Consider the following 26,227-nt stretch of genomic DNA (forward strand, 5'->3'; position numbering starts at 1 on the left):
GAACCCAGCCCGTGTACATTTTTGGTCTCCAATTCAGCACTCAAAATGCCCTTTCAACGAGCGCTATGCAATGTAAACTCCGGTAAATCACAGACAGCTGCGCAGATCGTCGAAAATTGACGCTGCACGCGAGAGGGTGGGCCGCCTCTTGCAGCCGACGAGGCCACTTTTTCCGCACTGGAGATACTGCAAAGGGTTAATCATTGGCCCTGCCTCGTCACCTGACCCCACGTTCCCACTCCCTTAATGCAGACTTGTTCAGCACAGAGTTGCCACTGGATGTGAGCGGCATTTAGCGCTCGGTCCTGAATGGTCGAGCGGTTTCCTTTCGTCCGATGTTCTTTTGTGGGGAGTATAGCTGTCAAGAAATCACAAGTATGCCCACGATGCTGCCGAGATGCCTCTGCGTATGGTCAGAGTGCTAAACCTCTTGAGCGGCATCCAGTGTGGATGTCGTCTCTTCCACATCTTCCTGAGAAAACTACTCTTCGGGTAAAGTACCAAAGCTCGCCGTTGTTTCTGGAGCTCTCTTTCGTTAAGATCTATTTGCTCAATAGAATACAGAACGTTCAACCGATAAACAGCAAATGGTAATCACGGAAAGTTTTGATAGTTGCTGGAAACTGTGATATATTTGTAGAAATAATGCAGTGCCACACTTATACGGGCAGTGTGATTTTAATAGGTGTACTCAATAATGATGTCATTTTAACTGCTTTGGTAATTCACAACTGAAATGAAGAGCTCCCCACGCAGTGGTGGTCAAAGTTTTTTTGTTGTTGACCATACTTCACCAGGTTGGTCAGTGCAGATTGGTGAAGAGGGAACTGAGGACCAGTTCAGATCTCAATCGCCACTGATGTTAGACACGGGCAGGAATTTAACTCAGGTGGCCGAGTTCATTGCGCACTGCGCAAACTCGTGTGCCACCACTTCCCCCTCTTAGCTATACTGTTACTACATATGCCATGATATTGTTAAACAACAAAGAGATAGATCCGTACAAAATGCATGATAGTAACCACTCATTAAATCATACCCGTGGACCAACCTGACACTTAACTTAACTAAATCCTCATTGGAATGTAATATTTCCATTGAACTAATGAAACATTGCATATTCCAGTTGCATTGCTTTGATACTAACATAAAAAAAAGATGTTTATCGTGTTCAATGAAAAAGCTAAAGTTAGCTGAAAAACCAGCGCACAGCCGAGAAGGGCTTTGAGAGGTCCACCAGATGCATAATGCGTTCTTACTTGGTGCCAAAGGTGTTGACTTATTTAATTGATTTTTAAAAATGTGCAGCATGTGCCCGAACATTTCATCTGCATTTATATTTGGGTTTCGGTATGTCGTCTTTGGCGGAATGTTTTAATAGTCAACAGAAATATGCACACAGGCTATGTGCCCATCCCTGAGTTTCAAGCTGAAGTGAGCAATTGTAGTCTGCAAGCACTGTTGACTTCACAACAATATCCCAACCCTTATCCCTTTGGCACTATGGACCCAGTGTTGGTTTGAAAAACAATGACTCTGAGCCCTTCACTTTCTCTCAGTCCAACTATGTCTACAATAAGTTTTGTGTACGGTATTGCTTTTTTGTGATGAACAGGGACCCGTTTTTTTACATGGAGTGCTCTTACCAATAACATATGGCAATCCGGCAGCATTTGTTTAACACGCCTGAATCTGCTTGGTTCTTTCGGTAAAGTCACGTAGAAGGGAAATATTAAAATAATATAAATATAAAACAAAAAAAATTTTCACGACGTTTCGACTGCACCACAAGCAATCATCATCAGGTGTGAAATCCACTGTGGATTTCCATGATTGCTTCTACGTGACTTTACCGAAAGAACCAAGAATATGAATCCCTGCAGTCACGAAAGCTTTAAATCAAAATTGAAGCCTGAATCTGCTGTTGAAACCAAAAAGGTTGAAACCAGTTCTGTGTTTGCTTCCTTTAACAAATGCTGCTTGATGATATTGGTCTAGAATTAAGCACTTCTTATATCCAGTCGGGCTATACTCTCCAGATCCCGGCTTAACTCACAAAGTCACAACAAGAAGATCACACCGATTCTCTCGCAGTGCAATCCCTACACATGCTGCCAGCGGATGTTTTGAAGTTACTTCGTTGCAGACATTTAGATTTCCCAAGTAAAAAAAACAATGTACCGTGACTTGGCAAGGCTTCATTAGGACAAGAATAATGAGTCATCCTCAAATTGGCAGTTGAGACCTTCAGAATATTGATTAATACTGGAGGAATCCGTTGAGCTCCAAAGCTCTTTTTTTTCTCACAGATGTCCACGAGAGGCTGTGACCTTCGTTTACAGCTGCCTCTGCTGATCTGACCGAAATCTCTTGAGCGGAGCTGTTTATTTTTTAAACGTCCGATTCTTGTGAGAAGTCGTTCCCGCATTACGGCACTGTTGGAACTGAGCACGGGGTATGCCATCTCGGTTTGTCCTCATCGCAAAAGCCATACCTCAACTCACATGCGCAACTGAATGCAACTGTTGCATCCAGCTGTCTTTTGCCTTTCAAATCTCTCTCGAGTCCCACCGGGTACCCCTTGAAAGGGCTTTGGTTGCAGTTCTTCACTTCCAAAAGGCATTTTTTTTTTTACACAGAGACTCCTGTGATCAAGAGGTCACTCGCTACACTCACGCTTCTGGGGCTGTGTGACTCACTCCGTTGCAACCATGCATCACTTTTGCATGAACTTCTCTACGTTGATTTGAAGGGGTGAAAGTTACATTATTTTTGTACAAGCAACCCTATTATTCGGGACTCGTTATGTAAAGTTTTCTAAAGTAATCATCTTAAAACATTGGTCATGTACATCCATGATGTACATAACGTAGATACATTATACATGTTGATTAGCTGTGAATCACCCAACCAACAATAGACATCCATTGTAATTTATATGACTACATAAACCACCCCCCCACCTGAGTCTTCGCACTTGATTAACCCACAATTACATCACATTTACCCCCCCCCCCCCCTCTATTTAAGGCCGAAGCAGGAGGAGGATTTCTCACAATTCTGGCTGTCACCTGATGAGGCTGGTTGTAATTACCGGCGAAACTCCACAGTACTCAAATGGTAAATGTCGTCGGTTTACTCTCCAACACACCGATGTGCCGATCTAGTAATTCATTGGCATGATTTGTTTACATGGACAAGCCTTACTAATTGGCTGTGTTTCAGGTGGTGGCCGGTTTAACGACATTTATATTTTTCACAAAATTTATATTTACGAAATCTAACCCAAAACAAAACCGCTATTATAGATCTTTACTTCTAAATGTCAACATTTTTTAAATTTTACCTTACTTGTAGCCTGATGGTAGCTGATTGAGAATAATGTCCAATGGGAGACCTGGGGGAAAAAAAAAACAGGTTTCAGTGCGAGCAAGACGAAGGCTCTTGGTCGTGTTTTTATTTGTAATATTCTTGGTTGAGTTTTTATTTGTAATATTCTTGGTTGAGTTTTTCCTTTTGAAACTGCACAGGCCCTCTCACCGTGTGGGAAACACCCACAGCTAAGTGAATAACAGCAGTGTGCAAAGCATGCGATGATTCACAAACCTTAAGGTACAACACCAATCAAAGGCGAGCATATACATGTAGTTATCAGTAAATGTACTGATAAAAGTAGTATGGATTCCTGCAGTCACGAAAGCTTCAAATCAAGATTATAAAAGTATGTTTAAGGTTTTGTTCAGAGCACGAAAATCCGTAATTTCTGAGGCAAACATAGTCCAATTCCCATTAAAATATAATTGAGAAATGACAGTACAGTACTTGAAAGGGTTGCAATATTATTCCATATATGAGGTGCTTCATAGTAGGGGGGGGTATGGTTTTCAAACGTGTGGTATTTACTTCAAAAACATAACATGGAAGGTTAATAGTGAACAACTAAAATTTCAAGAGTTTATAATAAATGTAGTTAATAAACAGGATAACATGTGTGATGTCTTCTCAGTCAATGCTTTCAACTGAAACTTAGACCGCCACGTAGCTCTCCGATTTGCCTCCACACGGCCGCCAGTCTTGTTTCAATGTTCTACTCACTTAGTTTGCTTAGAAGTTCTGAAGATAGTTCGTACATTCAATATGAAGGTTGAACAATTTGAGGCAAGGCTGCGATATTTTTTTTTACCTTGGGAGCCTCCCTCTGAGGCCCCTTTTCCTTTTAGCTCACACATCGCTTTTGGAATGCGCGAGCCACCAAGCCAGCCGCACACTCCTTCCAGCGAATTTGGCAATGGGCAAAGGAGACAGAGTTTCAAGAGGAAAGAAAGGAATGGAAAGGAAAAAGGCTGCATTCTCGGACCGTCACATGTTCCGCAAAGTCACCGGCTAAGAATAAACGCGGTTTACTTTCGCCGACGCGCGTCCGGCTCGCTCACAACGCTCCTGTCCCGCCCGTGTGCGTGCCCTGTGAAGTTTACATCAGCTGTCTCGTCTCTCTTTTTTCTCTCTCTGCGAGCCGCTTTTAAGGGGCCATGGCCTCGTTCGCTCCGCACAATCGTTCTCAATGCCCGGCGTGACCGTGCGTGCGCGCCCTGCGATTTTTTTTTGGGTTTCCATCGATCGCTGCCCTTCTTTTTTTTCTCCCGTTGGATGGCCTCTCGCCTCTTCGTCCGTCCTTTTCTTTTCTGAGACCTCCCTCCACGCTGGCGGAAGGTCGCCCATTGCGCTCCCTTAGCCGGCGACTGGACGCCGCCCGCCGGCGCGTGCTTGAGCCCTCTCCTCCACGGCTGGAGGAGGCGGCGCTGCTCGAGAAATGTCATCGCTCTGGTGTTTGTACTGTGCCGCTGAGAGGACCCAGTCTCTGCTGGAGCTCGCTGTGGACGACTGGTGAGTCCTGCGCCACGAGCGATGTCTGCTCACCTTGGTGTTTTTTGTTGCAGTTTTTTTTCACCCTCTGTTTCCACTTCTTAGGGCGGCTGATGAGTGTGGGGATACTGTTGTTCTAGTTAACGGTGTTTACGTACAGCACTCATTGGGAATCGATCATATGTAATCAATTTGCTTAATTGAAAATATAATTGATTGCATTTTTCGAATCTTCATTAATCAAAGGACGTGTGCTATTTCTACATTGATCAGCGTGTATGAACGCACTTTTTCATATAGAAGGTTTAAAAAAAAAAAAAGAATTGTACATAATTTTTTTGTTTTGTTTTAAAGTGCATAAATTTTTGATACAAGTGAATGTGGCTCTTTCTTGAATCAGATTCTTTATTTAGACTGCAGGAGGAATCCGATGAGCTATGAAGCTCTTTTTCACAGATACCCAGTCGGGGCACGGGGTAAGAACGTCACAACAAGAAACAATACAAACTCACGATAGGAGTTGCAAAGTATAGGAAAGGTAATCAAATCACTAAAAAAACCTTTTTTTAATTTACCAGGTGAAGCCCACTCAGCTATTAGTAGGCTGCAGGCCAGCCTTCCTCACCACAGCGCGTCGCGTTAACACGACTAATGTACCAGCGGCAACGGCGGCGGCGAGGTTCAAGCATTCCTTCCTTGCGATATTTAGAAGCCACTGGAGTTGCCCACTTCTAAATCATGTCGACTGAAAAGCTAATTTCTTTAGAACTGCTTTTTCTGTTTAGTTTGTTGTCCTTCCCCGGCAACTCCCATTAGCGCGCTTAGCCGCGTACGGCGCGAGAGAAGTTCAACCATGCGTACGTGCATTCCTCACATAAGCCGGGCACAGCTGGAAATGGGCTCTATTAGTACAACACTGAACGTCTGTTGTTTACTCGCAGGCAGCTTGCTTGAGTCACCGCGAATGCAAGTAATGGCCACTAACGCAGCCAGCCAGAGGCACAATATTCCCTATTGTGAATTTTAGTCCGAGTGTGACTTTTACGTTCGCTCGCCGGCTGTCTCAAACGATTATTAACAAAAAAAAGAGAAAAATGGACCTTTCTGTTTTCCAATAGCCGCGCGCAGCTTAAAATTCGTAGTAACTGGACTTTTTTTCTCTCTCCCGCTTCAGCCAGTTTGGTAATTTTTGTAAAAAGCAATGCTTTATTTGTGCTGTGAGTTGGGAATGTTATCATTGGCTGTAAATCATGGTATGGTCCATGCATTACTTCCAGATGAAGCAGACTGTGCACAGGACTGTAAAAATAGTGTCAGAAGGCACCTTGGAAGTACAAAGTAAAAAAAAATCCTTCCACGATGGTTTAAGCAGCTGTCTTCACCCCATGACAGTGGTCAAAGTCACGAAGCATACGATAATGAAATATCCCTGTGGCAGTCATATCCAACTACTTAGACACCACAACTGTCTGGATTTAGTTTCTATAGGCTGAATGTGCCCGGAGCCTTATTTTATATGGGGGTTGATTGAAAAGTATTCAAAACAAGGGGGATACAAAAGCCACGTGTACTTAAAATTAGGATACACTTTTGTTCTTGACTCCTATTAACCATACACTGTGGTTGAATAATAATGATTTAGACTTTAAAGCTAAAAACTGTAAATAAAATGTAAAGGCGTGGCCCCTGCAGTTGCCTGCTTATGCCACTGCTGGTAGAAGGGCCTCCTCTAAATGGAGGACGAGAGAGCTCATATAGAGGGCATCATGGCCTACTCTTTCATGCCGGTCAGATGTCTTTGGTGGCGATGGGAGTACCCACATTTCACCCCACCACACGCAAGACCTCGAAATCGACTGACTGCTGGGTACCCATTTATACTGCTGACAATACTGCACTAGAACGAGTGTGAGCAATTTCAACGCACTCTAAACACTTACAAACTTTTTCACCACCCCTTTGTTATTTTCAATACGGCATGCAAGCATTGATACGCCGATTGGCTTTTTCTTCTAGGTGAGTTACGGTGTGCCGAGAAACGGTGGAAACAAAACTACGAGCCCGTTTGAGGCTCTTCGCGTGAATCACAAACACGTGTCGCAGGTCCCAAGTGCAAAAAACATTTGGTGAATATGTAATTACAGCGCGGCGGTCACGGCTCTGGCGAAGGCTTTATAAACCCGCAGAATGCTTCGCCGGGCAAGAAAATATCTTTGTAACCTTACGGATTCGGTTGCACAAGCAAAGCTGTGGTGGCTTTTACGTTCTAAACACAAAATTAGCATGAGGGCTCGTCCGTTATTGTGAAGTTGGCCGGAGGGTTTTAAAAGAAAAAAAAACGATCGCCTGCGAACGCGTACAGCTTGTACTTTGTTTAGCGCCGCCCGCCACGCACGAGGGACCCAAGGGGTGAATTTTCAAAAATAGGAATCTCACAACGCCGGGCCATGGGAGTTGGCTCACCTCGCTAGCCCACAAGCCTTGGAGCATTCCTGCTACAGCGCGGCACAAGAGGTATGCAGGGCCACAGGCCAGCTGTAGTCAAAACATGGACTGCTGGCCACCCTGTTACAAACCTATAACCAGCTTGTAAGGGGACGAGAATGAACGGACATCTCGTTCATACCCGTGTAGATGACATTGACACACATCGTGCTCGCCGTACGTGCGTATGTTGAACTTCTTTCGCACCGTACGTAGCCGACCGTGCTAAACGGAGGTGCCGGGGGAAGGACAAGAAACTAAACACAAAAAGCAGTTCCGAAAAAATAAGTTTTCAGTTTAGATTTTAAAGTGCATAGCACCAGTGGATTCCAAATAACGGAAGGAAGAGCTTTCCGCGATGTATGCTGCTTGACTACAGCAGAAAGCTATTGTGCTACAATAGAAAAAAATATATATACTGTCATAACAGGTAAAGGTGCAGCCCTGCAATTGCTTGCTCACACCACTCCTGGTGGAATGGGTTCTACGAGTGGGAGCTCAAGAGAGGGTATTTGGCCTACTCTTCCATGATGGCCAGACATCTTGGAAGAGGTGGCAGTAATCCACACTTTTTCCCACCGCACGCGACATGCCGATCGGCTGTCTGTTGTGAACCCATTTGTACTGCTTGAAGGACAGCGATGGGTGGACTTGAGAAACCTGCACCCTTGTTTCAACTGCCGCACCGGATTGCAAGTCCGATTTGACAACTTACTATTACAACATCGCACTGCGGAACTTTTTGCATTTACTGTGAAGTACATGTCCTGTAATGATGCGGCTCTAGATGGGCACTTGATTAACCAGCGTCCAGTTTGGGCTGTCAAAGAGTGGAGCTGTCAGAATTGATTATTTTAATAATAGTTATTAAGAGTACAATGCGGTAGCGGTGATGTAGTGGTTAGTGCACTATGCTATGAGTTTGGTTCACGCCATGGCTGGCATCAGCGATGATTGATGTCTGAACCAATCCTGGTCCCCCCTTCACCAACCTGGACTAACCAGCGTGGTGAAGTATGGTAAAAAAAACAAGTGACCCACACAGCCTTCATCCAGCAGTGGATTGACTAACGACTATCTGAATTTGAACAAATGAAGGAATGATCGGTGTCGTAATTTGAATTTCCAAAGTTTTTTAATACAAATAAATGTCTCTCCAGACGATATGGAAAGCATCCAGATAAATAGTCAGCAATGTGCACAAACAACACTTTACATAACACTTTCTGCACTCTTTTATTTACCACATTTACTGTGGCAAAAACAAGTAATGCTAGAACCAAGCTACAACTCCCTTGAGATGGAATATCTACTTTAATGAGTTTTGGTCTGAATTTAAAATAGACACTTTACTTCAGAGCACTTTCTATTGAGGAAAGTCAGGCACCTCCTGTGTGACATTTTCTCAACGGGAGATCTAGTCACATTTTGGCAGCTCGGCAGGTTTGAATCTGCATGCCGTTTGGATTGGCGACCACATGCAAAACAGGTCTCATAGGTTGCGGGGGCTCCGTGCGTTGTGGGAAGCAGAGGACAGTGACGAAATCCGATGTCGTGCTGTACTTCTATGCACCTACATCCATGCTCCCCGCCTTCACCAGCCTGCACCGACCGGCATGGTGAAATATGATCAAATGACTGCCCTAAGGCCTCCGTGTGGTTTGGGAATTCCCCTATCCAGCAGTGGATTGTCAAAAGGGCTGTAAAAAGGCAAAGGTGCAGCCCTGACATTGCTTGCTCAAGCCACTGCCGGCAGAAGGGCCTCGACTCAAAAGAGCTCTAGAGATCCCATATAAGAGTATACTTTGGCTCACTCTTCTTCATACCGGCCAGCAACGTTGTAAGAGGTGGCAGGACCCACACTTTTCCCCACCACACGAGACTTGCCGACGGACTATCAGTGGCGTGCCCATTCGTACTGGTGGGTGGACAGAGGCGTGGGGGATTTGAGAAGCGCATTATTTAATGTGCCAAGCCGGGAGGTGTATATGTACTCCTGATTGAAATATGCGTGAGGCAGGATTTAGCCATAACACAAACTGCACTCGCTGCACCGTGCACATGCGGGGTCACTCACTTGGGGCACCCTCTCTGGCGAGCAAGCTAGCGGACAAACGGGGAGTTTGGATAATTGCTGGAATGCAGGGAATCGCGTTACACCCATGGGGTGCCTCGTACAAGACGACAGTAAAATGTGTGTATTTAGACGCAGATTTTGACTGGCGCTTCCTGCCCATCCCTGGCTTGTCGCCACAGAAATCTCATTAACGAGAGAGGGTTTCAGACAAGCACAGGTTGTCGATATATTCTCGTGGCCACCGCGTGCTGACAGGGCATTGTATCACTTCATGTGACTTATGACTAAACACTACCGTGACTCCCTTGGAGATGTTGTGCAAGAGACAAGCATTCAATGAAAGTACATGCATAGGCTGAACAAGATGGACTTTACGAATAATCATAAACAGAGCTTAATTTCTCAATTAATATGTTCTGCGTTCATATTCTTGGTTCTTTCGGTAAAGTCACGTAGAACCAAGAATATGAATCCCTGCAGTTACGAAAGCTTTAAATCGAAATGTTCTGGGTTGCTGATAGCCCTGGAGTACAAGTGGCACGTGGTTATTCGCTATGGTCTTTGCGATAGGTATACTGGATGTGGTGTGCTGGGTATGATCATACATATCTGGTCGCCTACCTGGACAGACGTGGCTAAAATTAAACCCCTGATCATACTTTTTCCACATTCATATTTCAAATGCGTTGAAGTCTTTTATTATCTTTGAAAACAAACTCAAAATAGATACGGTTAGAGATGGCATACTTGATGTGCTGTACATACATACAGTACTGCAGATATGTAATTTTAAAGGGTTACTGAGATTATATCATACTTTAGTACGCAAAGTGTCACATTGCATTATGTGAAAAGAGCCCTCTTGTCACCGCGGAAAGTTGACCTGACAGCATTCAATATCAGCCATTTCATTTCGATCAATATTTATTTAATACGCACGCACAATTACGGATAAACAGCATTCACCGCAGTGGCTTTTCAATTCGGCTAAGTAACTCGGCAGATAAAAAAAAACGCATAAAAGAGTCAGACGTCAGTTGTCTTTGTGGATACATTATCTAGATGGCTCGTACTGGGGGCCTTTCTGCCGCTGCCAAAACCATTGCAAGGTTCCCCAATTTCCGCCGGCAGTAAGCTGTTAAATAATGAGATGAATTGTTTTTTTTATGCTGACCAGGCGCGCCAGCACCGGTTCGGGAAGGTGACTTTCAGGCACCGCTGATTTAATGAGTCCTGTGAGCTTAGCTCCCTGCATCACGAGTGAATTATGGAAATGCCGAAAAAAACTGAATGAGATGTCCGACGACATTTCAGGAAAATCGGCAATATCTTAGCTCGTCTTGGCTTGAATGTTTCTCAGGTGTGTTGTACTTCAAACCCTGGAGGAGTCGTTGAAATGATCTATCAAGTATTCATCGTAAACCATGCTTTTCATTTTTGATCATATAAAGCTATGTGTATGGAGCTCCGTTGCATGAAATGTTGCGTCTGCCAATGAAACTATATAGCATTGGAGGGAGCCTACGGAACAAAAAATACGAGCCGCGTTGACATCAGTGAAAGACCACACAATGTGATGCAGTCTTATCAGATGGTGTCGTCAATGTTAAGAGCACGGACAGGTGAGCAGTGTGTGGCACCGGAGATAACGTCACAAGTGAAGCTTTGAGTGGCAGACCTGTTTAGCCAGAATGAGCCACGCAATGTCTTCTCGAAACCTTCACCCTAGAAAACAAGCCAAGGAAATTCACCAGACTCACCATGAACATTGATTTATAAACAAGACAAGGTGCAGCCCTGAGACGTTTTGTTCATGCCACAGCTAGAAGAAGATCCCCCACCAGAGTGAGCTCTAGGGAGACCCACCAGGAGAGGGTATGTGGCCTACTCTTCCAGGCTGGCCAAGGCGTCTTGGAATCGGTGGGAGTACCCACACGTCACCCCACAACACACAAACTGTTCTTTGGTTCTTTCGGTAAAGTCACGTATAAAGATAAATAATAAATTAAATTAAATACTAGCATACCTAATTTAATTTATTCTTTTATCTTTATACGTGACTTTACCGAAAGAACCAAAGAATAATTCCTGCAGTCACGAAAGCTCCAAATTAAACACACAAACTGCCCATTGAGCAACATACCACTGGGTAGATTTAACAAACGTGCACCATTGTCGCAACTGCTGCGCCGTGAGATTGAACTGGTTTGCCTCTGGATTTGCACGTTCAGTGTGCTGAACCATGGCACCACATCCCCGCTTGACGATGCAAACATTTATAATAGACAGACGTTTAAGAGCAGAGTGACTAACCAACTTAAAGTTGGAGATCGCACTTGACAATTAATAAACTGTGGAGTTGACGAATGACACGTGTTGGGTTTTGTTTGTTGTTAATGTGAAGCAGTTATGCAGTCTCAAATTAATATGCATTTTAATTTACAACGCGTAACTGATATATTACTTTTTTTATTTCACAAAAATCAATTGACAAGCACATGCAAGTCAAATCATGTAAACACGAACCGTTGTAAATGAAAGTACATGTTCGTCTGAGACTTCATGACTGCATCACAACAATTAAAACCCGTTTAACTTTGTCTGCTTAAGAGTGTCTAGTCGTTCGTGTTTAGTGCAACCTCCAACTTTCTGTTCGCTCTCAGGCGTGAAGAAGGCTCTTACATTTTACTGTTGATAAAAGTTCAAGCTCGAGCCTTGCAAATGCTTGCTCATGCCACTCGAGGATGCCTGCTCTCTTCATCCACGTTGACCAACAACATGTTGGAAGAGCTGGGAAACAACCCGTCACTCTTTACCCCTCCACATGGGACCTGCGGATCAAGTCACTGCTTTGTGTCATTTGATGGACAGAAAGCGTTGAGTAGGGATTTGAGAAGCTTGTACCATTGTTGCAACTGCCGTGCCAAATAGAGGAACTTGAACCGACAAATTCTGTGTTGCAAGGTCCAGCGTGCTAACCGTCGTACCAGGGACGCGTTCCTTTGCTATTGTAAGGACGTGATTATGATGAATGTCGGTTGGCCTTTGTATTTGTCCATTCGTGCCTCTGCTAATGCGGGCCATTAATATTTTATTTGATGTTTTGCATATACAGTAGTGCACAATGACGTCCTTTACTTAAGGCGGAAAAAAGCCCATTGAAGTGCATGTTCTCTTTTGTTACAATGAGCTGTATGACTAGAATAAAGACAAAGACCCCCCGTATAGGCTTAACAGACTGTTGGGGCAAGTGCTGTTAGTGGGCACTTATGAAGCCCGCCACGGCACACGAGGGGGTGGGTGTCCAACACCACGCCCGACCGCCTTTGTCTCCATAGTGGCGATGTTTACCCACCGTACCAGGTATTCATTTGAGGCTGAGTCGACCTAAGGGAGCCCAAGAACCGGTTAAGATATTCGTCACCGATGTTGGCCGTGAGCGAATCGAACTCTGGTCGCCGGATTCGTAGTGCAGCGCGCTAACCGCTCCACTACTGCTCCCCACACTCCCACTTTATACACAGAGAGACATATATTACATGCATCTGTATACATTATATGGTCTCTTTCTTAACATAAACTGTATATACTCGTACTACACTTGGAATATATATATTTTTAAAAAGAACACGTCTTCCCCTTGAGAGGAAGAATCTAATAAACAAAACATGAGCTGCATAAAATGTCCCGGACATATTGATTTTCCTAAAATAATGCAGCAGCCTTTCAAACGCAATTTGAGTCCTGTAAGCTCTGAGACATGTTTACGTTAGTACAGGCGTGCTTTGCCAAATCCTCTCCATCTGTCCGTCGGAGCAACTTCAACTGAAGCTGCCGCAAGAGGTCAGTCCCCCAAAGTCGGACGCCCAGGAGAATACGATGTCAAACTTTCAGACGATGACAAAAAGCCCCTACCCCTAAGGTTTAGTTAAAACGTTATCTTTGGCGCGTGTTTTGCCACCCATTTGGCAGCAGCTGTGAGTTGCGCTGGGTCGACTTATAAGAGGTGGTGTTGTGTTCCACGTAAGAATTAGGCCGTGTTTCTGTTCCTTCACCAGTTAGCAACCAATCTCTGCTCCCATATCAACAGCACCGGTTCACGCGTGACCAAATCACTCTAAATGTGCCCCAATGTGGTCAGATCTCAAGAGCTATGTGATCCAGTTACTACTTTCATGGTTACACTGCCGATGAACGTCGGTTGTTGTAGGCTTTGGCTGTGGGGTAACCAGTGAATGGCAGTACATCTGTGGATTCTTGATAATCTTTCCTGTCAGAGCTTTAGGTCTTACCTCCCTTATATTTGTGAGACATTCCCCAGGTACTACGGCTTATTCCTGCATGCCAAACACTTATTAAATTGAATTAGCCAAACATCCGGCTGCAGCCTAAAACGTAAAGGTTCAGCCCTGCGGTGTATTGCACATACCACTTCTGGCAGAAGAACCTCCACTGCAGGGAGTTCTAAATTACCCCCTTTAGAGTTCATAATCAACGTTTTTGGGTTTAGATCGCGCTATTTATAAATGTGTCGTAACCCTCCACAACCCGACACGGCCAATCAGCAAAAAAGTGTCACGTTGACAAAAGACAAATAGTTCACTGCTTTAGCCCACCGGTGTGTTGAAGAGTGACTCCACAACATTTACAGTTTTTGAGTACGACGTTTCGCTGGTAATTACATCCAGCATCATCGGGCAATTCGCCAGAATGGCGAAAAGCCTACGTGTTAAACCCCCTTTAGAGTGTGCGTTGTACCACTCTTCCAGGCTGACGAGACATCCTGGAAGATATGGGAATACCTACACTTTACCTGACCACGTGCAACCTGCCGATCGATCTAGTGTGGCGTGCCCATGTGCACTGGTGGGTGGGAACCTCTTGTAAAGGTGTCCTGAGGCTCAGTGAGGGTTACATGAGTAAATAAAGATAATTATTATTATTACTGATAGAGAACCCGTTGCTCTGCAATGGAAAATAAAGAGTCAGCTGCCATTTTCATGACAGCTGCCTCTTATTAAAAGTAATCTACTTTTTAACATAATAAAATGGCAAAATAATACATATTGCGAGGGTTGTTTTTTTATAATCTCGAGGGTTTAAAGAATAATCTGGTGAAAGAATAACATTAATATGAGCACAAGTTGATCAGCTAGGCAAATGTGAAATGATCCGTGTTATTCCTCTGTATCCCTGACTCCCACCTTCTATTATACGTCTTCCGAATTTCTTTCCGCCGTTTCAACCCAATTAAATGTTTAGGCGTTTCACGGAAAATCCCATTCATCCAGTTAACCGAGATAGTTCTCGTGGCAACGGCTCGCAGCAGCCACTCACGATAGATACATCGTCGGGGTGGATAGGAGCCCGGCCAGCAGCCAGCCAGAAAACTCAAGGCATCGATAATTATTGTCAACAATCGTATGATTACGTGGCGCCTTTTCAATTTGAATCTGCGTCCTGGTGCACTCTCACGCAGCCACGTGCTCACAGGGTCAGAAGGTCTTCGACAAAGCGATCGCGTGCTCACAGAGTAACGCAGCACAGAGCCTGCGGCAAGGTGCCTGCACCCCACTCCATCAAGCGCGTTTCGTAACCGGGGTCCGTGCTCAGAAAGGGGGTGGACTGCAATGCTCACTCAGAAAACTAAGCAAATATTATATATATATATAACCAGCACTCATACATAAAAAAAAATGTAGTCATGTTTTGGTGCATGGCTTACACATTCGACAGGATCATGCTATGTGCCGTACTAATGTGGTGGTTAGCTGTGTGTTACTCGCAGATCCTAAACCCTTGTTAATGGGAATGGCCAATCATCTGCTGCGCGACTTAATTTAACTATTTATCAGGTCCAGTGAATTTCATTGGTGGGTTTTCACTTCGCACTAAACAGCCACAAACATTACAGTTACGTCTTTCTTAAATCAGAATTCAGGTGGTGCTCATCTCCTGCTTACAGCCCTGAGCGAGTGTTGGAAATTCTACATTCCCATGGTCGGGGGGGGAGGGGGTGAGTCTCTCCAAAGGGACAACCACTGGTTAACTTTGCCAAAAAAGTGGTCCTCAATGTGTCGTGCCAAAGTTAGGATTTTAACTCGCAATATTTTGGTTGTGAGCCACTCGCAAGACTGCTGAGCCATCTAGCTGGCTGTGATAGCTCATTATAGACACTGACTGTCAAAATAAATGTAGATATTTAATGGTATCGGGCTACACGTAGCTAACAAGCTGACTACCACTAATTTTTCTCCAAAATGTGTTTTTCAGTTGTACCCAAATGATGTATATATGTCCGACGTTCCCTTCTCCCTGCTGGAAGTACAGCTTTATACTTCAACCTGATGTCAAACATCTCGTTTTTAAATCGAGTGTACAATTAACCAAAATGAGTTGTCACGACTCCGCTGTGTGTAACTTTAGGAATTTGCAAGGCGTGGGCAGTGCCAGTCGAGACCGGCGACGGGGAGAGAAATCTTGCGCCTGATATCAAACCATGCCTCTTTATGTCTCTTTTTCATTTTCACCGACCGCAGCGTGGATGTTGAGGCACAGGGCCCAGAGACGGTCACGTGCACAGACGGCTCGCTCAGCCGAGACGCCGCGGCGGCCTGCTCCCCGGCCCGCGCGTCCGACGACACCTCGGCCTTGCCAGGCACCTCCGCCCAATCGCGGCAATCGACGTCGCGCAGGGCCAGCTTCCAGCGATCCAACTCGGCGCTGCGCCGGGCGCAGCAGCAAGGGGACGACGGGACCACGGCTGCGACGGCCGCTGCACGGCGGAAGCACTCGCTCGCCGGGAGCTACGAGCTCTCCTCCGACCTGCAGGATAAACAGGTGACGTTCACCCCTCGCTTTCCTGCGCCCCGTTATCAATATTCGTGATGGAGCCCTGTACTCGTGTCTATCATCGCCGGCAGTAGTAGTCGCTGCTTAATTCTTTAGTTTTCAAGGTAGGAGAATGTTGACATCGTGCTCTTATCATTGCTGTAACAGTTAATATAGTTGCTTATTTTCCCGCACGTCCGATTAGCACGGTTGACAACGTACGGTGCGAAGGAAGTTCAACATACATACATACACCGTGGGGCCAGGTCAATGGCGACAATGATAGTTGTGTGACTGCAGCAGAGATCATGCTATTCTTGCCACCTCCTAGGCTTTAAAAACAGGACATATCTTTGGAAGAAGAATATGTCACAATACTGGAAGAGCGAAGAACCACATGTAAATGCGCTGTTTTGACCAGTGTATTTATATGCAGTTGACATGAACTGAAATTTTTAATGACTTGAAAGGACTTTCAGCTTTTCCACCGCAAAAAGAGGAGGATCCTGGGAAAATCAGGACAGGTGGCAACTCCATCTCACAAGCCATATGGCTGCCAGCACCGATGGCAAAGAATGGATTCTCAGAGATTTAGCCGGCTCCTGATTTTGGTCTCCTAACAATTTGATGAATTGTCACGATTGAAATATCACAATTGAGTTCAAGATTTAATGATCTTAAAACTTTTTAGCGAATGAAAGCTCCTCTGGTGGCTGCCGGGGTGACATGAAATAATTCCTAAAATACCGCATGGACAAATCGATAATAATTAATTCTCACAGCAACTATTCGATGCACGTATCTGGAGCAGACAACATGGATTTCAATCAATGAATAAGTGCATTGTGTACACCTCCATGGGATACATTTGATAATAATGAGGCATTTAGTTGATCCTTAAATGCCTTGATACAATAGGGCAACTAATGTCAATCATCACTGGCATTAGTAGTTGCTGCATACATTTTTGTTTTCAAGGTAGAAGAATTACATCATGCTCTGTCATTGCTGTAAATGTTAATATAGTTACCCATTGTAGATGCATTGCCAATAGCGAGATGATCGCCGGCAATGATTTCCCTCAAATTGCTTTCATGCCTCACAACCTTAACTCTTGCAGTCATTAAATCAGAACTGCCTTTGATTGCCCAAAGATGCCTATGAGGGAAGGGGGGCTCCTCTCGGTAATCCCCAGAGGCATCGCTGGAGAGTCCAACACTGCCTCTGACAATTGGTTACAGCAAGCCACAATCACGTCCACCTGGTCCGACACCGCAACAGGATTGGGTCAATCAATGGCAATGACTGACCAACCAGCAACCTGGTGAGGCAGCATGCTGACCAATACATTCCGGTCCGATTGCTCAATCGTCCGAGCAAATACGGTCATAATGCAGGCCACTCTAAAAACTGGCTATTATGACTCAGCGTACAATTTGTTGACCACCCGGTATATCATTTGTCATCATTTCACGTGTGTTTAAACGGCCTTTGTCCGTTGTGACACGCAATAGTAGAGACATATACAACTGAGCAAGCAGAATAATAAATGACCACTGTAGCCCTATCATTTGCCCACATGGACGCTTAATTGGAGCAGTGAACTTTATCTGTGTGTGCCAAATGCCAGGCTTGGCACCAGTAAGCAAGGCTCTGTTGAGTCATAGGCCACTTTTATGTACTTTGTGATGTATGGACACTGCCAAACCAAATGCTGCTATGATTAATAGTGGTTGTTCCGATGGTCCCAAAAGAACTTGCAAAACATTACAGCACTTGTGCAAGTGCTACACTGCTCATAACATGTACACGTACGGAAACTTTTGTAAATCCACCGCTGGATGAGGGCCACCCACACACCGTGTGGGTCGTGAGGGTTTCTTTTTGCCACGCAGGTCAGTGCAGGGTGGTGAATGGCGCAGTGGGCACAGATGTGGGGGACTTCGTACACAGTACAGCGATGGATTCTTCTACACCACCCAGTTCTGGCCACAACATTTGTCCTGCAGCAGCCACTAAACGGCTGTTTTTGTACGGTGGTCTTTCAGTCAAGAACTATTCAAACTTTAGCCCCACATTGCTCCTGAGATACGATGAGGCCGGGTGCATTCCGGGTAATGTGGTCAGAGTAGTGTATAATAAATATACTCCCAAAAATATGCATGGATACCTGCATTTTCCATTATTCAGCAACGAGTTATTACATCTTGTCACCCGGAGGCATGCACTGAGGACACGCGTTGGTGTGATGGAAATTGATTGCGAGTAGAATGTCTCTCCTTTGGTTAGGAGTGTTTCACTTAGAGGAGAGAAAAATAACTCCACCAATCCACCTCCCCCCACCCACACTACCCGTGGCAAAGTAGCGTGTCATGGTGTCATGAGCAAAGAACGTCTTGTGCTCAAGCAGCCACAACGTTGGCTTGATTCACAATGCGTACAATTATTGATGAGCGCCAAAGTGGTCCTGGAAATTTAATGCGAATTGCGTGAACTCGCAGTCGTTGCTCGTATTGGCTGCCCTTGTTGTTTTGTTTGCCAAGTCCATGCATTCCGAGTAAAAGGAATGCATCAAGCCTGCTTTTATTGACATTTTAGCCTCGTGTACAGATCCCTAAAGTGGGAATCGAATCTTGTGAGCCAATCACAATCGCTCAGCGAAGCAGCGGTCATTGGTTTACTGTAATAAGAGTAGGACAAATGTACCTCAGCATTTGAAAGTGATGCTTCTGCCTGAACACACCCGACACGAGTGTTTTCGCTCGACAGTAAACTGCTGAGAGTGCACGCGTATTTTTATTTTCGCCGCCTACGTTTTCATGGTTGTGCTGTACCGCTCTCCAACGCGTTTTCAGATTGTACCTCGCGTTATCCAGCACGACGTCCGATGTAACGCTCCACGCGCCCCGGGGGCTTCTTTCGTGACCGCGACTGAAGCTCTCAGCATGTGGAGTGAAACGTCGGACACCGCGCCAAACTCGCCCGAGAATTGCACGTTGTTATTTTTTCGTTTGTTCCCAGGTGGAGATGCTGGAGCGTAAATACGGGGGCCATTACATCAGCCGCCGTGCAGCGTGCACCATACAGACCGCCTTCCGAGAATACCAGATGAAGAAGCAGTTCCGGAGGATCCGGGACTCCATGTGTGAGAGCCGTGTCTCCAAGGGCACTCGGATGCAGCTACCGACCCAGGAGTCCCCCGTTGCGGGGAAGGCACCACCACAAGGAGGGCTTGCACCCACAACGGCCGTGACGGCCGTGATTGTGGCCTCCGCAGACCGGAAGGCCGAGGCCAAAGAGGGCCCGAAGCGGACGCGGCATGGCGGGCGGCAACAGGGAGACACAATCACGGAGCTGGAGGACGCATTCTCCAAGCAGGTCAAGTCGCTCGCAGCCTCCATCGACGATGCGCTCAACTGCAGGGGCCTGAGCAAGTCGGACGAGGAGAAGCTGGACTCGCCGTCAGCGGGGAACGATGGCAGCTCCTCGACGCTGACGCTCCTCCCCAAGGACGAGCTGGCGGAGGACCCCAGCCAGGCGGACGACGGCATCGTGAAGGACAAGCTGGCCGCGTCGTACAGCGACATCACGCTGTACATCGACGAGGACGCCATCACGCCGCCGTCTCCGACAAACCGTATCTCTGCCGCGCCAGCAGTAGCGACGGCGGCGGCGGCGGCGGCCGCGGCCGGGTCGTTTATTGCGCCGGACAGATTCCACTCGGGGTGCAGCATCTCCGAGGGCAGCCAGACGCACACGTACGTCAGGAGCACGTTACCCAAAACGACCGTCGCCTCCCAAACCGTGAACACGGCCAGAGACATGCGGGCGATGCCCATCGTGGAGAAGGCCCAGGTTCTCATGGACTCCTTGAGCCAGGATGTGCTGAGGAAGCAAAGTCTCTCGGGCCACCCCGTGAGCCCGAAGAGCCCCTCGCGGGGATCCGTCGACTCCGGCTCGCTGCCCGGGGCCAGCATGGTGCGGGTCCTGCCGCCGGAGGCCCCCTCCTCTCTGCGGCAGGGTGGGGGCCTCAGCTTGGGCGTCAACGGGAGCAGGCAGAGCAAGGCCGACTCGGACTTCTCGGACGCCGACAACGACAGCATCAACAGCACGTCCAACTCCAACGAGACCATCAACTACGGGTCGGAGACGTCGTCGCACACGAGCGCGCGCGACCCCGCGCTCACGCGGCCCGGCTACCACAAGGACGCGCAGGGGGGCTGCGACTCGCCCGCTTTCAGCAACGACATCATCCGCAAGCGGCAGTATCGCATCGGACTCAACCTCTTCAACAAGTAAGACGGCAACCCCGCAGGGGAGGTCGGACAGGCGCGTGGACACACTTTCGAAGTTTGGGGGTGGTGAGGGGGGGATGCGGGGCTGTCAAATTGTCATTGATTAAGCCGGTCCACGCTTGAGAGATCAGCTGCACGCAACTGAATCGTTTTGCACGTGCTTGTCTCTCCGAGCGGTTGCGAGTCCTGAGCGATCGTAAAAAAATCCCTTTCCGACTCCTAAAGAACAATTACCGTACTGGCTTAGTATGGAGCCTACCGGTCATCCGTGGCTATGTATTTAACGGTTTAATCATCAGCATGTTCAGCTTAATCAGCATTCACGTCAGCTTGTTGAAGGGAGAAAAACGCGGACTCAGCAATGCAATGATTACATTGTCCAAAATATTGTGGGTGTCCCTTAGCCATAACCAAACACGGCGGTTACCAGCCACCTATACGGCCCACATCAGCTGAAATCCTTAGCACGGACCACTACTATCAGTTGGTGGAACGTGGTTGGCATGGGCCCTGGCGCAAGTAACGAGATGGGGACCCTCTGTCCAGTTTCTCTACCTCTTTTTCCCCCCAGCCTGTGTGCCCCGGTGCAGTGGCACCTCCTGATTCCTCACATCGCTGGGAGTACTCTCCAAATGTATTCAACCGAATGACCCTGAAATGTATGGATCTCGTTGGGTCCTTTGAGAAGCCGAAGCAGGGGTTGAGGCTGGGTCATTACTGAGCTGGGAGAATCCAAGGGAATAAATACCCGGCGTTTGGCAGCACAGCGGTGTGCCGCGTGTATGAGGAGCTCTGAGTGTTTCCTCTTCGCATGTGTGACGGGTTTTCTCCAGCTACCCCCTCTTTGCATTTACATGCAAAACACTCGTGAATGGAATTGGCCATGATACAACTTGCAGGACCCTCCTGCGAAAGAGTCTCGAGACTTAGTGAGGCTCTCCTGGGAAAAAGAAAGGCCATGTATTATCGTATTGTCATTGCCATTTCTCTTTTCAGATGTGAGATAATTAGGGTCGACAGCTATATGACAAATATATACCCTCAAGGGAAATTAATTTGTGTCCAATTACGATTTTAAAAGTTATTTTCAGATTGAGCAATGGTGCTTTATATACAGTGTATATATATAAAACCATGGCTGTAGCTAGAACTGACTGTCTCTTCTCTTTAAATTATATTTAAATATTCTCCTTCAGTGTATTCTCACCCATGATGCACACGTCCCACTATCTTGCACTGCGTCTTGAGGTGCCTTTGCATTTAGACGCGATATAAATCCAAATTGTATTACATTATGTATATTGTAAAATATATATTTTGTTTAGCTTCGCCAAAAACACCCGACACGCTCCATTATTAATGCCTCACAGCTGTGCATAGCACAGAGGTCTCTGTGGAGCGGCGCAGGTGCAAATCATCAACTGTGTGGGTGATGCATTTGATTATTCGGTCACTTCTTTCACTCCCCTAAGTTATTGTGTGCATGTATGTTGAACTTCTTTCGCACCGCAACGTAGCAGCCAACCGTGATAATCCGTCGGCAGAATGAAGCTTGAGCAAAGGAAAAAAAGAGGCCCCAGTCACGCGATTCGTATTTTTTTTACACTCAAGAAATTTTCACCGCGTCGGTTTTCGCGGTTGGGCTGTATAGCTACGTGATGTTGTTTTTTACAGTTAGTACCACGTGTCGTTCGGCATGACTTCTGATCTTTTGTTCCACGTCCCCGGAGCATCTTCAGGAACGGAATCACATATCTATCGGGCTGTTGTCTGGCTTTTGGATTCCCGTGGAGTGCAGCGTTGGACTATTGTTGAAAAAGAGATTCATAGCTCATTGGATTTCTCCAGGATGAATACAGATTCTTATTCGGATCATGCTGAACAGCGCACACTGCACAACCTGTTCCATAAATCGTGCAAGACGTTCAATGGGAAGCCAGGAAACAACGTGTATGGTTTAATATAAAGCCTAGCAGGCCTCATAAGCGACATCTGTTCTCATCAATAACAAGGAAATGCATGGAGGGCTTAAATATTACCGTGAAAGACGTGCACAATGCCGTGTGACATTTGAGCCAATAATCCTTCAACTGTTTAACAATCACTTAAATGGCGAGCAGATGCACTGTGAAAAGCAGCATTTGTCTTCATCACCTCGTGACATGTAATGTAAGAGAGAGGGAGAGAGTGCAGATCCGCGTGTGCAGCTGACAAATGAATGATGATACTAATTTAGTGTTGTGGCTGACTTTCACTTAACTTTTACGTAAACTCAAATTTACCCACACTGCATGTTTAAAATTACAAATTTGCCATTTTTATAAGGTGTTATATATATTCATGTATCTCATATATTGTTGTATTAATTCGTTGATGAAATTCGACAGTTGCTAAATGCATGATGGAACACCCAAAATGTACTGCTGAATCCACTCGGGATAAAAGCGAGAAGCAGACTTCCCCAGCCGGTTTAGTCCTCTCGACAAAGGCCGTTGTGCCCAAGTGCACACATCACATGACCCGTTTTGCATCTCAACCTTTTCGCTCTGCGCATGTAGCATGGCCAAGTTTAGGTAGAAAGTCCAGGAGGAAATAGCTTTTTGTTATTTTAATAATAACCATGCGTCAATCTCGTAACCCACGTTTAGGCTGGACCAAAACAAATGCCAATACAAAGGAGACACGTGATATCAATTTTCAATGGATGCCCACATAAGACATCACCGACGTGAGGGGCGACTGGCTGTACTGTACAGAAATGTTTGGAGTCTGCAGCGAGAATTTCTGTCCGAATAGTTCAGGTCGGTTTAGCATCAAAAGTGTGCAACCCTGCCAGTTGAGCCGGTCTGTAAAAGTCAGCTCGATTGTAATTGCTGCAAAACATTGCTGCTGTTTACATAACAGCATGCCGATGTGCATGTTGACCAAAGCCAAGTGATGTGTGCTTTTAATACAACTGCATGAACTGCATCTGTCCAGTGCAAATGTTACGCATGCATAAAGCATGTCCAGTGCCCCATTGTTCACAACGGTCAAAAAATTCAGGAAGTGGAACAAATGGTCCCATAATTGCTCCCTAGGTTTCAAAAGGGGACGACATTTGAGATGTTTGTGTGTGTGTGTTATTATTGCAACTAAATAAATAAATACAAATTACTTGCCGTTACAAATGATCCAAGAAAGGAAACCGCAGTGGTTGGGACATGTCTCGAGAATGACTACCAAATATGGCAATGCACACCAGAAAATAAGGATTGAGAAGTAGAGGCAAACGGAGCGTGCGTTCGACAAAGCGGAGGTGGGTGGAGGGGATTGGCGGTGACCGAAGTGGTGAAATCGGTAGAGAGCGGACAGCGATAGAGTGACTTCACCAAGACCCATCATTGCTGCTGAGCAGATGGACAGCGCTCGAAGAAGAAAATGAAATACCGCTTGGGAGCTGTGGCGCAGCAGCGAGCGTACCGCGCTGCGCACTCGGCAACTTGGGTTCATTCCGTATTACAGATGATGTCAATGTCGAGTGATATCTGGCCCCTCTTGAATTATGAAGCATGTCTTCTTGGTTCTTTCGGTAAAGTCACGTAGAAGGGAAGTAATAAAATAATAAAAATAAAACATAATAAAATAATTCTCACGACGTTTCGGCCACAACGCAAGCAGCCGTTCTCAGGTGAATTTTATTACTTCCCTTCTACGTGACTTTACCGATAGAACCAAGAAGATGAATCCCTGCAGTCACGAAAGCTTTAAATCGAAAAATTATGAAGTATGGTTAAAAAAAACATGAATGACACAGTGCGGAGGGGTTGACAATAGGCAGTAAATTATTATTTTTACAATCACTCAGACTCTCTGTGCGCAGCAGTTTTCATGTTGAATTAAACATCGCCGCTGCCAGCAACTAAGAATCGATGCTTCAGTGGCCGAGACTAAATCGTGACTTAACACCGTCCAAAGTAGTTTCGGGCGCGTTATTGCGAATGCATTATTTTCGTGGCGGAAAGCGTTTTTGCGATCAGTGAGAGGTTCCTTATGAACGTGATCATAAATAGTTAAGGTATACCTACTGGAGCTTCCGCTTAAACTAACACGCAATAAATAAAGTATATCGTGACAGAGACTTAATGGGCTTGCCAAGACAGATATAATGCATTACGTTGTAATGGAACTTCATTAAGGGGCAGCGACCCACCAAAATAATAATGCAATACTTGTGTTATGACTGTCGTTTAAAATAAACAAGTAATTAAGTTTTGTCCTGGTGGATGTCACTATTTTTATCAGCCTTTTCAAACCGAATTGGCTGCAGGCAATGCGGTTGCAGCACTAAACTTACACAATTGTGCTGCACCAAATCATTTGGGTATGATCGGAAACAGACCGTTACCTTCAGCCCATTCCGACAATGGAATCTGTAATAGTCCCATGGAGAGATCCAAAAGGAAAAAAGGGAGTTTATTCTAGCAGAAACTGAATAGGTTTATATGTACATTCCATAAATACGACGCAAGAGAAAAACACAATGTATGAAATGCATTTGGCATAAAATAAACCTTATATTGCATTGTATTTTTTTCTTTTGCACATTTAATATGACCACAGTTTTCGACCAAGCAAAAACATATGCTGACCCAAAGACTAGACTCTGTAACATTGAATAGCCTGTTTTCATGTTCCTGCAGATAAGAGGCACATTGGCACTCTGACTGATTTCTTCATCCCACAGAATCCGTCTCGGCCTCAGCAATGCAAACGACTGATTATGATGTTGATGATGATGCTTTAATTGGCTGATCAGTGGGGACTGAACGATTAACCTGACCCTGGTGATTTTATATATTATGGTGGTTCAGAGTCGTACTTCATAACTAATTCATTGCAGTGGTAAATATAGCAGTCTCGACTGACTATAACAGAAGAAGTCATGGTCCTGTAATTTCACCGTGCTATTTAGTGCATTGGTGAAGATGGGTTTCCAGGGGACGGTCCAGGCATCACTTTTAACCCACTTGATAATAGCCACAACTGGGAATTGAACGCAGGTTACTGGGTTGATAATGCAGTACATTAACCACCCTCCCGCCATACAACAATTATCCAGAAAATTGAAAAAGATTGTTTCTTACACATGTGATTCAACGCGTTTATCATGAGCTTTAAACGCAAATATTAATCAGTGAATCGATGCATCATTCCACCGATACTAAGCACACACTCGTTGTGAAGTCTACACATATACAGGGATTCTGCCATGGAGGAATGGTTAGTACACTGGACTTGTAATCGAGAGGTTTGCCGGTTCTGATTCAATCTAGATTTGAAGTTTTCGTGACTGCAGGGATCCATACTCTTTGGTTCTTTCGGTCATCAGCTTGTCCCACCTGATGACGGACGCTTGTGTTGCGCCCGAAACGTCGTGATTTAATTTATTTTATTTTATACCTACGTGACTTTACCGAAAGAACCAACGAGTACGGTTCTGATTCATTCTCCCGGCTCGGCAGCTAAAAACAATGGAGCGAGTTTCTTAAATCCCCCCCTCCCTGCCTCTGTCCACCCAGCACTATAAATAGGTCCACTACTCTTAGTCGACAGGCAGCTTTCGTTTTTGGTGGAGTATAGTGTGAATACTCACACCTCTTCCAAGATGTCTGGCCAGTGTGAAAGAGTAGACCCC

General features: G+C 45.7%; 1 protein-coding gene across 9 annotated transcripts in view; it reads left to right on the forward strand.

Moving 5' to 3' along the window:
* Positions 1-26,227, forward strand: part of LOC133342651 (IQ motif and SEC7 domain-containing protein 1-like) — a 290,148-nt gene that overhangs the window by 227,912 nt on the left and 36,009 nt on the right. For 6 of the 9 annotated variants that reach the window (XM_061551935.1, XM_061551936.1, XM_061551938.1 and 3 more), the window contains 2 exons: positions 15,964-16,264; positions 19,277-20,550. In XM_061551935.1, the coding sequence (XP_061407919.1) occupies positions 15,964-16,264; positions 19,277-20,550 (1,575 nt within the window). The other 3 variants (XM_061551937.1, XM_061551939.1, XM_061551942.1) reach the window with 3 other exon arrangements.

The sequence above is a fragment of the Lethenteron reissneri genome, chromosome 15 (assembly GCF_015708825.2).
Source record: "Lethenteron reissneri isolate LAM-NWPU_2019-01 chromosome 15, ASM1570882v1, whole genome shotgun sequence".
Classification (NCBI taxonomy): Eukaryota; Metazoa; Chordata; class Hyperoartia; order Petromyzontiformes; family Petromyzontidae; genus Lethenteron; species Lethenteron reissneri.